This window comes from Microcaecilia unicolor, chromosome 7 (genome assembly GCF_901765095.1).
Source record: "Microcaecilia unicolor chromosome 7, aMicUni1.1, whole genome shotgun sequence".
Lineage (NCBI taxonomy): Eukaryota > Metazoa > Chordata > Amphibia > Gymnophiona > Siphonopidae > Microcaecilia > Microcaecilia unicolor.
Genome location: NC_044037.1, coordinates 129376623 through 129394470, shown reverse-complemented (window position 1 = coordinate 129394470; position 17848 = coordinate 129376623). Strand labels below are relative to the sequence as shown.

Here is a 17848-nt window from a genome sequence, read left to right as displayed (position 1 = left end):
ATCCCTGTACCATTTAATTACAGTTTTATGTTACTGGAGGCTGATATTCTAATTACTTTCCCTTCTATATATAGAGGTATGATAAATTGACAATTGTTAGTTGCTAGATCTGTTATAGATAATAGATGGGACATGGATAAGGTTTGGATGATTTACAAAAAATTAACATATGAACTGAAAAATTAGAAGAAAAATTTGATAAGGGCTGGAATCCCCTTCTACTTTGGATAACATGCAATTCTTGTTTTGGATTTGATTTGTGCTTTCTTTCCTTTTAGACATGATCTCATTTTCTGTTCTATTTACTGGAAATACCATATAATGTTCTTGACTGGAGAGCTGTACCTGGTAAAAACTGAATATATCAATACATTGAGTATATGCACAAATATCCATTGTTTTCTGAACAGGTTTGAGGGGACATGTTTACTAAAGTGCAGTGTTTGTGATTCTGCTTATATGGAAGGTTAACACCTACTGGTAGTACTGCAAGAATACTTGCTAAGGGTCATCAGCACTATTTTGAACCTGGTGCAGCCCCGGCCTGGAAGCAGAGGGGGACCACTCCACTTTCTACAATTACACTACCAGGAGGACCCCTGGGTAATACAGGGGGAAGAGAGGGTGTCTGAGATGGTGGGGTCTGCACAGGTGGATCTGTAATGGGAGTTTCTGCTCGGGGGGTCTGTGATAAGGGGGTTTGCTGGGGGGGAGGCTCTATAATGGGGGGATTAGATTAAGAAGTGGATATGTGGAGGTGATTGATCGGAGGGTGGGTATATGCCACCTAGCTTTCCACCTGTCAAATTGGGCAGCCACTCCTCCACATCACACCTGCAACCCGCCCCTACTTGTGTTAAATTGTTAGCATGGGTTTTTGTACCACGCTAGCTAACATGCAGTAGTGCTACCATCTACAATGCTATAAAGCCTGTATTAGCTGCTTATCCCAGCTTAGTAAACAGGCACCAAAATTTGTTCTGAGAATTTGTGCATTACAGAGGCTGTTTTGGAGTACCTAGTTTAAAAACACAAATGCCTCTCAATCTATAGCAAGCACTTATATTTAAGTGTCATTTGCATGCTTAAATTTATAGAATAACTAGCACTTGCATGCATGAATGTACACTTTATATGGATAAGTGCTAGCAAATTACTCAGTGCTATTTGATAATTTAAGGGCATAAAGTGCATAGCACATAAATGCAAGGGGGTGTTCACAGGATAGGAGCATGGGCAGGCCTAACATTCACATGAGTAACTTACAGAATACTGTAATTTACATGCATAAGTGCCACATTTAGGCACACTGATGTCAACTTACACTAGCATTCTAACGTCCTGATTCTGTAAAGGTCTCCAAAATTAGGCACATTCCCGATTTGTGTGCACAGTTTAATTAAAAAAAAAGCCAATTAGTGCCAATAAGTGGCTTTTTGAACAAGCAATTATTGGCACTAATTAGATTTAATTGGGACCGACATGCATAAAGTTAGGTGTGGGATCTGTACCTAAAATTTATATGCATTCCAAAAAAGAGGGTGCAGAAATGGGAAGGTCATGGGCGCTTCAGGGTGGAACGGGGGAGTGGCTTTGAGTAATGCTCGTAATTACAGAATAATGGTGCTCCAGGTGTTAGTTTAGGAACAGGCATTTGCACCACATTTCTGTTAGTGCAAACAGCTATGCCTAAATTTACATAACTTTACGCTTAAACGTGTATTCTATAAATCACGCCAAATTTTAGGCGTGGCTTATAGAATATCATTTAAGCGGGGTTTTTCGGTGCCATTTATAGAATTTACTCCTAAGTGTTCTTATAGTATAGGCTCATAGCCCTTGTAAAGTAGGCACCTAAATTATGGCACCCAGTTATAGAATTGCCCACATAAAAGCTTATGTTGCCTTCATAAAATAGGGGCCTATTTTGACATTTGAAAATAGGTACCATTTTATAAAATTATCCTTTTAAAAGGTGTTTATTCATATTTTCTAAGAAAAGTAGGGCCTTTGAGTCAGTTTTTAAATATAAAATTAATTTTAATTGCCAGAACTGTAAATAACTTCTGCCAGACAATTTTCTGTCTCAGATTTGAGTGAATTAAACCCAAGACTGGGATGATATCATGCTCTTGATGGCATCCACAGGCACTTGATTTTTAAAAAATATTATTACTAATATAACATCCACAACCTTCAGTCAAAAATGGTGGAAAACATTTATTTAGACAAATTAAGGTGGACATATTTCGGTTAAACACAGAAGTAAAATACATTGGTCAAAAGATCATGAACAAGATTAAAATTATTTGTTTTCTAATATCATCATTATTGTAGAAAAATTCCTCACTTTGTAACTTAAACCTTGTGTTAACACCAGATAAGGAAGGGATTCTCTTCAGAACAAAATATTTGTATAAGCTTTAAAAATCAACCCTATAACATGTGGCCTGTGGAATATTTTTGTTGACAATAATAGCACCATTATTACCATAGAACACATCTGATAACCACTACCTGATTACTGAGGCCTGAAAGAAGCAATTATTTTTAACAGAATCAACTCTAAAAATAAAGTTCTTTAAAATATGTGTGACACTTGAAGTTAATGACATTTTATAGGGTTAAAGTCAACATAGTTGTGGTATTGGAGTTGTTATATTTGTAATCATTTTCTCCCTTTATTACAGCATAATACTAGAGACTCTATAAAATATAATCAGTAGGGTTCTAAATATGTACAAAAGTATGATAACTGATGACATATCCTAAGGTTCAGAGTGAAGGAATGCCTTATCATATCATGAGCATTACAGCATTTTTTAGACATTTTAATTAAAATACACATAGGGGTAATTTTATAATTGTACATATTAGAAAAAATTACATGTGTACTATGTGCTATATAGACTTTCCTTAATTTTCAAAGCAAAAGTATGTATATACTTTTGCTTTGAAAACTACCCAGGAAAGCTATATACACACCTGCTATTTGATGCACTGGGCTTTTTCTTTTCACAAAAAAATTACACACACGCATGAATTTTCAAAAGTTTGCACGTTACTACAATTTCTTCTCAACCACACACCTGGGAATGCCTTTGCAGTACAACATACTTCTACCCAAATATCACACAGGCAATTTTATAAAATTCCAATTTACAGAGAAACACCAATTCTTACTGACACCTGCATCAGAGCAAGTTTAAATTTTGTTTGGAAGCTTTTGGGGAGGCCATTTTATAAAGGCACATAAGCACTTTATGTTGCCTTTATAAAACAAGAGCAGGTGCTTAAAAAAATTATCCTCCATATATCTTATTTTCAACAATCATCACTGCAGACAGAAACACTAATTGATTGCCACAAAGGTTAAGGAACAATCTGTAATTATTTGGAGGAGACAGACAAAGGAAATTTTACTATGAAATTAATGACCCTGGTCTAAACCAGAACCAGTGATATTAGGTAGATATAAAATTATATGTTTTTTTCAGTCATAGACTAATTATTCAAGTGAGGAATGATTTTCAGAATCATTTTAATTTCTCACTCCTTTGTATATCCCCTCACCTTCATTTATTATTTCTCCATCTCCTTTAACTCATGATGTCCACTATAGAAGATAGTGCTGGCACTAGGAATGTCAATACACTCTGGTTCCAATTTTAAAAGAGCCTACTGAGTCCTTACTCCAGCCAGGGGGACCAGGAGTACCCCAGCCTGAATCTGCTATCCTAAGGGAAGGGCCCATGAGCTGCTACCCAGGAGATGCAGAAACCAATCAAAGGGCTCAGAGGTCCTTTTACAAAGGCGTGCTAATCTAGTTCTGCTGGAGACAGAATACTGGATAGTCCAGGGCTGCACCATTCAGCTACAGTAAGGATGATGTCACTGTAAAGCTGTATTTTCTTTCTACATCTGGTGGTTGGGGAGCACAAACACACATATCTGGACTGGCCTAGCAGGAACTGGGTATTCTCTAACCATAGACCTTGTAGTTAATTTTCAAAGGGACACTATTCATGCAATTTCCCTTTGAAAACTGCCTACAAGATCTGTAACTTATGAAAATTAAATCTATACAGTGTTTCCCTAACCAGTTCTTTCCCCACACTCTGGCTGAAAGCTCAAGTACTGTAGAAAGTGGCATGTATTTTTGGCAGCCAGAGAGGGGTAATTTTTAGATGCACAACTCTTTGAAAATTTTCTTACTGCGATCAGCTAAAATAGGGGTTCTCTTGAATGGCCTTTGAAGTCCAAAAACATTCTAGCTTTTAGGATGTCTAGGAACTGACTTCCCATTCTTACTCTGAAAGGCAGAACTGAGAACACCTTGACTAGAGATTAATCATGTACCAGTTTATGTAATTCTCTCTCAGGGAATTTGAGTGTTATAGTTTAATTTTATTGTAGCAAATACCTGAATGCTAAGATACAGCACAACCACCAGGAACTGCCCAAGTTCTGTTGGTGATGAAGAAGATTGAGAACACACCTACCTATCTGCTGCATTAGTTGTCACATTATATCAGAATGTGAAGCCCTAGACATGAGTATGGAGAACAAAGGAATCTCTGAAGACAAGAATTGATGGGATGGTTATGCATAAGAAATAATTGTAGAGAGGAGAAATTTGTACACATTGGGTGAATTTAAGTGGAAAACGTTGTTAATGTGCTATTTAGGACCCTTCGTAAATCCTTCATCTCAGTCTAGTGAAATCTTCCTTGATACTGTTTGATAGAAAACCCCCCTGAGCAGGGAGGGATAATCAGCCACCCGAAAGAGATGACGTTCCCCATAAGCAGCATCATACCCTGTGGTTTTTCCAGTGGCCAAAACCTGTAGATTGGACTCATGGGCATTGTTGCCAACTGCAAGCACATAAATCTCTATTCCAGCTTTCTTTGCTTCCTGCATGACCTGCTCAAGAATGCTCTCGGTGATTCCTTGTGAGTTACCATCAGAAAAGAGCAATACCTTCTTCTTTTTTCCAGCCTGTGAGGACTGGCGATAGAGGTTAGTAACAGTTCTAAGGGCAGCAGTCACATCAGTAGCATCATTGATGAACTCCATATCATTGATATCTTTGGCAATTTCTGTGTAGTTGGTTAAAAATTGTGCTTCCACTTTTTGCTGGTTTTTGCCACTGTATTGAACAACGGAAATGCGCAAATCTCCTGCTGCAGGCTTACTTGCACTCAGGAACCGCTCTGCCATGAGCTTAGCAAAGGTTTTGGTAATCTCAAAGTTTCGGCTTCCAACACTAGTAGAGCTATCCATCAAAAAAGTGATGTCCACTGGGCTTGTGAAAGTAACTGTGGAGGAAAATGGAAAAACTGAAGATTATGGTGCTTATTTTAGAAACACTATTTAGAAACATAGAAACCTGGGGGTCAATATTCAAAGTGATTTAAACATCCAGGAGAAGCTCCTGGATGTTTAAATTGCATGTCCGGGCCGAACTTAAGCAGACAGTGCTGCTGAATATGCCCTCTAATCACCCATTTGGGGGTGGTTGGGATGAAACTGGCCAGTTTGTGGGTGGTCCAAGGTCAGCTACCTAGCAAGTTAGCAGAGATATTCAGTCTGCTAAAAGGCTTAGAAAGCACATAAAGTTAGGACAGAAAAAAGGCTGTTTTAACTTTATGTGGTAAAGTGAATATCGGCCAGTGCCTGCTTAACTTCTAGGTCTGGCCCTGCTGTCCTGCCATCCCTCTCCCTCTCTGGCAATCCCCCCCACCCAGCATATGTGGAACTCTTCCTGATTCTCCTCCCTCCCATCCCCTACCCAGAAGCACACAGGACCCCCTTCCATCCCAACCACCCCCAAATGGTTGATGACCCCCCTTTCAGGATGCTCGCTCCCTCTCCCACTCACTGGAAGCCAACAGAGCCCCCTCCCCTGAAGGATCCCCTGCCTCTCCCCAACCCTACCCGTAAGAATGGCAAGTTCCCTCCCCATGGTAATGGACTTACCTGCCAATTGCACCTGTGGCCCAGTAGAGTAATGGGCAGGAGTGATGCCCACTCGCTGCTGCCTGTTGTGGCAGCCTCTCTAAAATGACTGCCAGGACCTCTAGCAGCAGCCTCGTGGCACTTCAAAGTACTGCAAAGCTGCTGCTAGAAGTCATGGCTGCCATTTTAGAGTAGGACCAGGGTGGGCCAAAAAAATAAACATGTATTTTTCATTTCAGAATGGGGATGCACATTTATGTCCAAATAGATAAACATCAGGATTTTTATCTACTACCTAGGATGTCTAGCTTACAAAAAAGGGATTAGAGGAAATTGTGCCTTTAATTCCCCAATGGTTGATGGCCTCTGAATGTAAAACTGGAAGGGACATTGGACTCTGTGATAGCTTAGGAAAATTAAATATTTTCTAAAATGGCTAACATAAATATTTAAATTGGCATTTCAGAACATAAAACTTGTATGTGCCTGCACATAAATGTTTAGGTGCCAATTTTAGTCCCATTAATGGTGAAATTTTGTCTTACCTGTTACTTTTATTTCTTTGAGTCCTGCTAGACTTGTCCAAAACACTTAGTTAAATTCCCCGACCAGCAGATGGAGGTAGAGTAAAGACAAGTTTAAATAACATCACTCATAGGCGCCCGGTATAAGAGGCCACGTGCAGCCAGCCAGCCAGGGCTGGTCTTGGGCAGGACTCGAACAACCGGTGCAGCTGCAGAGAGCCTCGCGCTCCCAGGGGCCCCGCACTGCCGACTACAGACTGACTGATCCAGTTCTTCTCTCTGCAGCGACTCACAAGTTTTGGGCTTGTTTTTTCTGGCATGCACTCAGCGCAGGTTGCTTATTTTAGAGCGTTTCCCCCTGATTCGCAATTGGTTTTGGGTTTGTTTATAATCCTTCCAGCCACAGCCACTCCTGATTGGCCGGACACTGGAAGTAACTCAGAGCGCCAATCAGGAGCACCCTTTTACATGCTCCCTGACCAATCACAGCTGAGCTGCACTTCTGTAACAGCTCAGCCACGTGAAAAAAGAGTACAGTTGTCTTCCTGCATCTACTGTACGACATCACAGTGGAAGAACAAAGAGAGCACGCGGGGGTATAAGTATTACCGAATTAAAGTAAGCAGGAGCAGTCAGGAAATGTTATTTGTAAGTAAGACAAATAATTTTAAACTTAATACATACAGAGACTGGCCAGCCAGTGCTCCGAGTGAAGTGGTGGAGTGACGCGGTGGTCAAAACAGTGAGCTAAATGCAAAAGTTTAACTGCAGTCGATTGAAAGAGCTGAAGGCACTTGATGGAATATAGATGGAGACCAGGGTAAAGTGAGTTGCAGTAATCTAGATGGGAAATGAGATGGATAGGAGGACAGAGCACATAAGGTTAGGGTCTAAATAACAGCAAAGGGGGCGGATATGATTTAGAGCAAAGAATGCTGAACGAACAGATTACTTTGTCAATTTGAGGCTTGAAGGTCAGCGGAGTCAGAGAAGGGGAAGTCCAAAGGTTGAAGCGTTGTACCACAACAGCCCTTAGAGAGAGAAAAATACCTTATATTTATCCCGCACGCATTAGGGAGAAATATTCCCCTTGCACAACGTGTGCTGTACAGAAACATTCCTCTGCCCTGATGTGTTCCATCAGGGCAGAGGAATGTATTCCAAAGCCCAGTAGAGACCTTTCAGCTCCCATCATCTGAATGTTTTTTCCAGGAAGAAAATCGCAAGAGGAGCTTTCCCTTTCTAAGGGCTCTTGTGGTACAACTCTTCAACCTTTGGACTTTCAAAGGAAGACGTGAAACTTCCCTTCAGAACCACCTTTGACCCTTGTGCTCAAAAACAGACAGCCACAGTAATACAGGACTAATAGGTTTCTGATACCATTGTGTGAAGTGTGACTTCAGCCAGGATTCCAACTATACAGCATGTGGAGAGCTCAGAACAGAAAGTACTGCAGCTCCAGTGCAACAGATTAGACAGACTTCTTATGGGCACAACAACAAGAAAATGGGAGAAGGAATAACACAAGACAAAAAGACAGACGGGAAAGACAGAGGAACAGGAAAATCAGAGAAGAATTAAAGAAACAGAGCATCATTCTCAATCCTTCCTCCCTTACCCAGGGATAAGGATGTGACAAATTTTTATTGGACTAAATACATTTTTGACTTGCTTTCAGAGGTCTAAACCTCCTTCCTCAGGTTAGTAAATTCCAAAAAGCTAGTAAAAAATGTATTAAATTAGTTCAATAAAAAGGTATCACCTTATACATTTTTGTTTCAAATATTTATTCATTTTTTAATTTAGTGAATGGAATGTGTCAGTTTCTGAAATTTTAATCTGTTGGTCTGACTCAGTATGTATGTTTCAGTCAATTTGCTTTATAGGTCCTGAGTGACTTTTTAAGGTTTTATAATACTTTTCAATATGCCTAATATTAGAATTTGGACTTGATTTAGCTCATAGCATTCTCAGCAGTAGCTCAACTTTCACTTGCTAACCTTGAATCTTACTATCACATTTTGGATAGGACACCCTTGGTATCTCTGCACTCTGGAAATTGGACCTTAGCACTGGTGCTTTTGTGTCATCCAAAAGTTCTGGCTGCCTATTCTGTAGAAATGCACTTTCCTTCCAACTATACTGTTCAGCCATCAAGCTCTTAGACAGTTTGAGCAACCACTTTATTCTTTGACATATGATACATATCTAATATCTAAATTTAATAAAAGGTATTACTTGTTACTATTTTACTTTTATTTTTTTTTCTGTGTTGTCAGATAATTACGGATGTAAGCTCCACCCCTGGCACCGCCCCTGACCCCGCCCCCTTTAGCCTCCCCAAACAGTTGGGCCACCGACCGCCTATGACATCACTAGTATAATAGAAGGTGCATCTTTGGAGCTAGACTGTACCAAAGCCAAGATGAATCCCTCTGGATCCACCAAAGACCCAAGGATATAACACAGAACAACTAAATGAGGAACAAAAAGGAAATTATAGACCGGTGAGTCTGACGTCGGTGCCTGGGAAAATGGTAGAGGCTATTATTAAAAACAAAATTACAGAGCACATCCGAGGACATGGATTACTGAGACCAAGTCAGCATGGCTTTTGTGTGGGGAAATCTTGCCTGACCAATTTACTTCAATTCTTTGAAGGAGTGAACAAACATGTGGACAAAGGGGAGTCGGTTGATATTGTGTATCTGGATTTTCAAAAGGCGTTTGACAAGGTACCTCATGAAAGGCTACAGAGGAAATTGGAGGGTCATGGGATAGGAGTCCTATTGTGGATTAAAAACTGGTTGAAGGATAGGAAACAGAGAGTGGGGTTAAATGGGCAGTATTCACAATGGAGAAGGGTAGTTAGTGGGGTTCCTCAGGGGTCTGTGCTAGGACCGCTGCTTTTTAATATATTTATAAATGATTTAGAGATGGGAGTAACTAGCGAGGTAATGAAATTTGCTGATGACACAAAGTTATTCAAAGTCGTTAAATCGCGACAGGATTGTGAAAAATTACAAGAGGACCTTACGAGACTGGGAGACTGGGCGGCTAAATGGCAGATGATGTTTAATGTGAGCAAGTGCAAGGTGATGCATGTGGGAAAAAAGAACCCGAATTATAGCTACGTCATGCAAGGTTCCACGTTAGGAGTTACGGACCAAGAAAGGAATCTGGGTGTCGTCGTCGATAACACACTGAAACCTTCTGCTCAGTGTGCTGCTGCGGCTAAGAAAGCAAATAGAATGTTGGGTATTATTAGGAAAGGTATGGAAAACAGGTGTGAGGATGTTATAATGCCGTTGTATCGCTCCATGGTGCGACCGCACCTTGAGTATTGTGTTCAATTCTGGTCGCCGCATCTCAAGAAAGATATAGTAGAATTGGAAAAGGTGCAGCGAAGGGCGACTAAAATGATAGCGGGGATGGGACGACTTCCCTATGAAGAAAGACTAAGGAGGCTAGGGCTATACAGCTTGGAGAAGAGACGGCTGAGGGGAGACATGATAGAGGTATATAAAATAATGAGTGGAGTGGAACAGGTGGATGTGAAGCGTCTGTTCACGCTTTCCAAAAATACTAGGACTAGGGGGCATGCGATGAAACTACAGTGTAGTAAATTTAAAACAAATCGGAGAAAATTTTTCTTCACCCAACGTGTAATTAAACTCTGGAATTCGTTGCCGGAGAAAGTGGTGAAGGCGGTTAGCTTAGCAGAGTTTAAAAAGGGGTTGGACGGTTTCCTAAAGGACAAGTCCATAAACCGCTACTAAACGGACTTGGAAAAATCCAAAATTCCAGGAATAACATGTATAGAATGTTTGTACGTTTGGGAAGCTTGCCAGGTGCCCTTGGCCTGGATTGGCCGCTGTCGTGGACAGGATGCTGGGCTCGATGGACCCTTGGTCTTTTCCCAGTATGGCATTACTTATGTACTTATGTACTTATGTAAAAAGGGTCAAAAGCATTGGAAGGAAATGACATAGCAGTCATGGTCTATAGAGCTACTACAGAGATGATCCCCAAACCCGCAGTCCTCTGAGACAATTTGACAGGAAATTGGAATGGTCTAGCAGAACTCAAGGAAAGGAAATTAACAGGTAAGACTAAATTTCACCTTCCATATCATCCAGCTAGACCAGTCAAAACCAGTAAGATGTACCAGAGCTCTATTCATCTGGGTGGAAAACAAGGATCCCTGAACAACTGCCATGGCAAAGGTTCTGTCACCTCGAGCCCATACTTCAAGCTTGTAACACTTCACAAAAGAATGGAGGGAGAATCGAGTTGTCCTATGGGAAAACTGCCATGAACTGTGCCCAGGAAATATCCTGGGCTCTAGTCAAGTGAGCTCAGAAACTATTTGGAACCATTTTATTTGCCAAAATATAGGTCACCTGTATGGCCACCTTGATCCATTGAACAACTGAAGCTACATCCCCTTTGTGCTGACCATGAAATAGCACAAATAGGTGGTTTGATTTTCTGAACTCATGCGTGACTTCAAAATATCTGAGCAAAATTCTATGTACATATATCTTATGTAGAATGCTCAGCAACTGTATTTGATAACTGGGAGAAGGCCAGTAAAGAAACCACTTCATTCATATGGAAGACCAAAACCACTTTCAGCAAAAAAGAAGAGAACTGTGAGTGCCAACACAGAGTCACTTGAAAAAGATAAGAACAGAACCCTTCAACAGAGAGCCTGCGAAAGAGGGAGCCTATTCTGAAAGGATGAACTCCACCTTAATTGGGATGGAACCAGGCTGCTGATGCTAACTTTTAAAAAGGGGAGAGCATCTTTTAAACTAAAATTGGGGAGGGGGGAGGGAGGAAAGTCAACAGTCTCCCAGGAGCTCATGGTATACTGTGGTGTATCCTTGAACGATACTATTGAAACAGTTCTTCTAGGGAATTCCAATACAGAGGTTTCAACAATGGTGAAAGAAAGGCAGACGTGTTTAAAGAGTGCCGCAGGGATCAGTACCGGGACCAGTGTTATTTAACATATTTATAAATGATATAGAAATTGGAACAACAAGTGAGGTGATCAAATTTGCAAATGACACAAAACTATTCAAGGTTGTTAAAACACTTGCGGACTGTGAAAAACTGCAGGAAGACTTTAGGAACTTGGAAGACTGGGCATCCAAATGGCAGATGAAATTTAATGTGGACTGAATTGATTTGCTCTTTTCTTACTACTGACAGGTCAGTTGTGACCCATGAACTGCATAGCTAAAAGGCTCGAACTTTACTTTTTGCTCAGAGCTGCATTTCTCTGTACTTTTGCTGAGGCTGTGTATCTGAGGTCGTGCTGACCCTAAGGAGCACTCATCCCCCCTCCCCTGGTGCAGAGTCACTACTTCTATATCAGACACAAGAATGACTACACAGTTTGAAAGTGGAGATGTTTTGAAAATTCCTATAACGAAATGGCGTCTAAAGTCTTCTATAAAAGAAAACTTGGACTTATTATAAGATGCTGAGTTCTATACATATTGTTCCGTGTTCCATAACATTCAGATAACATGTACCATTATAGGTAAACAATGATGTAACACAGAAATTAGCTGAAGTCGCAAACTGTATGGTTTGGGAGGGGGACTGATGCTCACTCCAGTGTATATAAAGCCACTGTGTTACTGTATCTAGTCAGAGGGGCGAGATGATCGACAGAGCGTAAGCCTTTGCAGCTGTGGTCTAATTGCTCTATTGTCTAATTGCTTTCTAATTGTTCTGCCTAATTACACTATCTAATTAGTTTACCTAATTACTCTATCCGATTACTCTAATTACTTTGCCTAACTGCTGTATTGCCGTATTGCCTTGTTATTGGTAAGTAATAAAAACCTTTCCTTCTGAAGAAACATGGAGGGGCATAATCGAACGGCGTCGGGCATCTCCATGGGCGGCCATCTCCAGGCCGGTGCCACAAGTGGGCGGAGCCAACCGTATTTTCGAAAAAGATGGCCGGCCATCTTTTTCTTCGCTAATACGATTGGGCCCGGCCAAATGTCAGAGTTCGCCGGGTTTGAGATAGCTGGCATCGGATTTTGGCCATAATGGAAAATACTGCCGGCGATCTCAAACCCGGCGAAATCCAAGGCATTTGGTTGTGGGAGGAGCCAGCATTTGTAGTGCACTGGCCCCCCTCACATGCCAGGACACCAACCGGGCACCCTAGGGGGCACTTCTAAAAATTAAAAAAAATACCTCCCAGGTGCATAGCTCCTTTCCCTTGATTGTTTAGCCCCCCCAAAACCCACTCCCCACAACTCTACACCATTACCATAGCCCTAAGGGGTGAAGGGGGGCACCTACATGTGGGTACAGTGGGTTTTGGAGGGCTCCCACTTACCACCACAAGTGTAACAGATGGGGGGGGGGGGGGGGGTGGGCCTGGGTCCACCTGTCTGAAGTGCACTGCATCCACTAAAAACTGCTCCAGGGACTTGCATACTGCTATCAGGGAGCTGGGTATGACATTTGAGGCTGGCATAGAGGCTGGCAAAAAAGTTATTTTTTGGGTGAGAGGGGGTTGGTGACCACTAGGGGAGTAAGGGGAGGTCATCCCTGATTCCCTCCAGTGGTCATTTGGGCTCCTTTTTGAAGCTTGGTCATGAAAAAAAGGGACCAAGTAAAGCCGGCGAAATGCTCATCAAGCCTGGCTTTTTTTTCCATTATCGGGCGAAGCCAGCCATCTCATGAGCACGCCCCTGTCCCACCCCTGTCCCACCCCCGTCCTGCCTTCACTACCCTACTGACACGCCCCCTTGATGTTTCGCCGGCTCCGCAACGGAAAGCAGTTGAACCCGGCCAAAATCGGCTTTCGCCGGGTTCAGGAGATCGCCGGCCATCTCCCGATTTGTGTCAGAAGATGGCCGGTGATCACGTTCGAAAATGAGCTGAATAGTAACATAGTAGATGACGGCAGAAAAAGACCTGCACGGTCCATCCAGTCTGCCCAACAAGATAAACTCATATGTGCTACTTTTTGTGTATACCTTACCTTGATTTGTATCTGCCATTTTCAGGGCACAGACCGAAGAAGTCTGCCCAGCACTAGCCCCGCCTCTCAACCACCAGCCCCACCTCCCACCACTGGCTCTGCCACCCAATCTCAGCTAAGCTTCTGAGGATCCATTTCTTCTGAACAGGATTCCTTCATGTTTATCCCACGCATGTTTGAATTCCGTTACCGTTTTCATCTGCACCACCTCCCGCGGGAGGGCATTCCAGCTCAGTTGCAGACCAGACTCTGACAGAGGAGGAAGTGCTGCCAGAGGCTCTATCGGTTCCAGGAGGGGGAGCTAGGCCTGGCCCCTTCCCCAGCACGGAGAGGGGTTCCTGGGGAGCATTCCTCAGGCAAACCCCAGGCTATGGGGCCTACCGGGCCCAAACACCAGATGACCCGGAGGAGCAGCTCCCAGCCCAGCCCTGCTCCGGGGAGGAGAGAGAGGAGCCCTGTGGACCGGAGGATGCCCAGAGCGAGTGCAGATGACGGCAGAACCCCTAACATGTCACACAGGTCCCAGGAAGGTGGGTGTGCAGACAAGGAACGGGGGAGACAGCCGGGGAAGGCCTCCAAGCCGCAGCCTAAGAGGCAGGCAAAAGAGGAAGCTATGGAGCTGGGCAGTGAATTGCAGCCAGTCCCAGGCCAGTTAGAAGAAGAGGCAGAATGGATGGAGGAGGAGGAGGAAGAGGAGGACGCACAAGGGGTGAGCTGGGATCCGGAGAATCCAGGGAGAGGAGTGGTGGAGCGAGTGAAGAAGATTAAGGCCCTGGAAAAAGAGCTAGCAGAACAGGGGAAGAGATTAAAGATGGCAAAATCCATGAGCAAGCTGGCCCCAGTAGAGCACAGGAGGTCGTACCAGAAGGAGGAAGGGCGTTTGGAGGTACTGATCCAGAAGAAGGAGAAATTGTTGGTAGCAAAAAAAAAAAGGCAGAGACAATCCCTTGAGAGAACTTTATTTAAACAGGGAGAGAATGGCAGCTGCACAGTGCAAGCAGTCTGAAGGATTTGCCTCAGCAGAGCTGGTGAAACACCAGCCAGTAAGAGAAGAGGTACCAGGGACCAGCAGTCAACAGAGAACTATACAATTCATGACAGACTTGGCAAGTCAGTCTGGAGTACTCACAGAGCAGGAAGGTTCCAGAAACAAGGGTTGTGAGCTGGAAGCTGATGGCTCCTTAGAGTCTGCTCCACAACCAGGGAGAAAAGAAACGGGAAAAAAAAGCATCAGTTAAATCCTTTCATATCATGGAAACTGAGAAAGGAGACTCAGAGTACAGTCTGTTTTCCAAACATATTGTGGCAGAAGCTGAGAGTGAGGAGGGCAGCTTACCTGTGGAAAGGAAAAAGGAGAGGACAGAGGAACCTGACAATGCAGAGCTCATAGGGAGACAGAACTCAGAAAGGCTGACTCAGGTGCCTGCAGTGAGCTTGATTGGAAAAACCATTTTTTTCTCATCAAGGAGGCAGTGCAATGGTGCCGCTGGAACCTGAGGACTTGTGCCTTGGAGAGAAAGAGGGACAGGAGTATCAGTCCAATCATGAAGCAGAGAAAGGAGGAGCTGGTTTAAAGCCTGGTTTGAGCCACGCGCGTGACCTGCCTTCTTCCAGAGTACAGAGAGTCAGGAGGAGGTGCAGGACATTTGGCAGAAGCAGCAGACCACTACTTCTTCAGCCTTGGCACAGATGGACAATGAGACTTTTGTAACAGATAAGGAGAACTCTGGGGAAGGGGTAGGGCTGGATGTGCAGAGGAAGGTTTTGTTGATGAATAATGTTGTGCAAAAGGAAGGTTTAGGAATCTCTGCAGAGCAGAGGGATATAAATGCAGGGAAAGGGAAGTGGGAGCGAGGGGGTAAATCCTTTGCGGCAGTTACGGGAGAAGGAGGGAGAGGGAAAGGGGGGGATTCTCGGGTAATGTGCCTGGGGAGGGGTTTTGGGAGGGGGGGAGAGGCTGGGGGCAGGTGCCAAGGAGACAAAACGTGGTACAAATTAGATGGGTGGGGGAGGGGGCAATGCCATCCAGAGAGGTAGTTTTGAGATTGGTATTGGGGTTGGGCTTTATCCCAGAAGACCTCTATGCGTGTATCCATCCAGTCAATATCCCTGAATATGATGTGAGTTTTTTCACGCAAAGAGGAATGGAGGTCTTCTGGGAAAAGTATGAAGGGGTACGGGGGAGGGGGGAGTGGAGAAATTATAAGGTTGTGCCCATTAGCAGACCTGACCTGGTGCAGGTGACCCTGCTAGTTAGAAATGAGTCCATTTCGGGGGTGGACCTAGCATTCTGGCTCCAGCGATACGCGGAATTACGAACCCCACTGGCGAAACTCCCAGACCCCAGTAGAGTATGGGCAGGGGGTGGGGGGCTTTGGTCAGGCTTAAGCAAGTAGGGCAGGTGGTCCAGCATATCCCCTCGGCAGCATTTATAGGAAGGGACCGTATCCTGTGTTTCTATAAGGGGCAGCCACGACAGTGTTTTAAATGTGCTGCCTGGTACTGCAGTGTGCCAAATGTGGTAGCAAGGACCATGCCACAGAGAATTGTGCCTCCACATGATGTAATCTTTGTGGGGGTTTGGGGCATGCGTTTAGGGATTGTCCGGAGGCTTTCCATAATGGAGGAGAGGGAAGTATTTCGGCTCAGGAGAAGAGGGGAGGGTTGCCAGAATCAGAATCAGGGCGCAGAGGTACTGAGTAAGGGAGGTGGGAAGGAGGGGAGAGGGGGAGAAGTAGGAGATAGAGGGAGAGAGGGAGCACAGGAGGGAGGGAAGGGGCAGGATGAGGAGGAAGAAGGGGGATGGGTGCGGGTCTCCAAAAGGCAGAGGGGAGCACAGGGGAAGGGGGGAGGGAAATAGGTCTGTTTGGGGAGGGAGGTAGTCCAAGGGCTAGAGGTAGGGAATTGGTTTCAAGGTTTAGAAGTGGAAGAGAGGGGGGAGGAGGTAGAAGAAAGAGGAAGGGAGGGGGAGGGCAGCAGGAGGAGGGTGGGGGTAAAAGGAGATTAGAGGGAGAGCCTAAGGGGGAGGGGAGGGGGAAGAAGAACGGGGGAGGATTCGGAATGAAGGGGGTTGTTAGGAGGGAAGAGGGGGAGGAAGTGGAGAAGGGGTGGGGAGGGTAAGGAAGATAGGGGGACACGGACATCGGACAGGAGCGAGGGTTTCCAGGAACAAGAGCAGGGGGAGGAAGGGGAGGCTGTAGAGGAAGTAGAGGAAAGGGAGGTGGAGGGGATGCAGGGAGAAGGGGAGGGGGGGTTCAAAGGGTTGCAGAGGAAAGGGGAGGGGGGGAGGTGAAGAAGAAGAAGGGGAGGAAGAAAGGAAAGGGGGAGGGGGGAGGGGAATTTGAATTTGGAGTTCGAGATTAGGCAGAGGAAGAAATGGAAACGGACGATGGGGGGCAGGCGGCGGAGTATGGGTTGGGACGGAGGGAAGAGGTCCAGGACGGGGTGGTACAGAGGAGCCATAACCTTGAATAATGGCAGGGATTCTGTTGTTCTTCGCCACGCTAAATGTGGCAAGTGTTGCCTCCCAGAGGGCGCAAGTAGTGGCCTTTGATGGCCTCTCAAAGATCGCTGCAGATTGTTTTTTGCTGCAAGAAACAAGGCTGCAGACGATGGATGCAGTCAGGCGTGCACAGCGGGCCTGGAGATTGGGGCCCTCCATTTGGGGATTAGCAGGGGAAAGATATGGGGGAGTTGGTATTCTTTTCAAAACACATAGGGTAGTAATACAGAGGGTGGTAGAATTAGGCATAGGGAGGTGTTTGGTGGTAGATGCATTGTTACACGGGGTGGCGGTACGGACAGTTAACATTTATGGGCCGCAGAGTAAAAGAGGGAAAATTTGTTGTTTGGGAAAATTAAGCCATATTTGTACACGTCTCAGCAGGTGGTATGGGGGGGGGGGGGGGGGGGGGAGATTTTAGTACGATCTTGCGGAAGCAGGATAGTGGGGGGAAGGCGGCACAGGTAAGATATGATGGGGTACGGTTGGGGGGTATCATGAAGGGAGCGGGATTGGTGGATGTGCATATAGAACACTTAGCGGACAGGGAAGGGTTTACATTTACTAGGGTGGTTTGCAGGAGTAGGATAGATAGGTTCTTAGTACGGAAGGGGGTTTGTGGGCAGGGGCCCCGTTTGGTGGAGGTGGAATTTTCTGACCACAAGTTAGTATTGATAGCAGTTGGAGGGCTAAGGGCTCACAGGCCGGGATGGGGTCTCTGGAGACTCATCCTGAGATGGTTAGAGGAGGAAACGGTACATAAAGAGTATCAAGAATTTATTGAAGATCAAATATCGATCCAAGGTCTCTTCTCCTCGCCAGGGGAATGGTGGGAGGTGG

General features: G+C 44.6%; 1 protein-coding gene across 1 annotated transcript in view; it reads right to left on the bottom strand.

Moving 5' to 3' along the window:
- Window positions 1-2200: 2200 nt before the first annotated feature.
- Window positions 2201-17848, bottom strand: part of COL6A1 (collagen type VI alpha 1 chain) — a 422434-nt gene continuing 406786 nt past the window's right edge. The window contains 1 exon segment of the mRNA XM_030210386.1: window positions 2201-5321. Coding sequence (XP_030066246.1) covers window positions 4711-5321 — 611 coding nt within the window. The 3' untranslated portion in view covers window positions 2201-4710.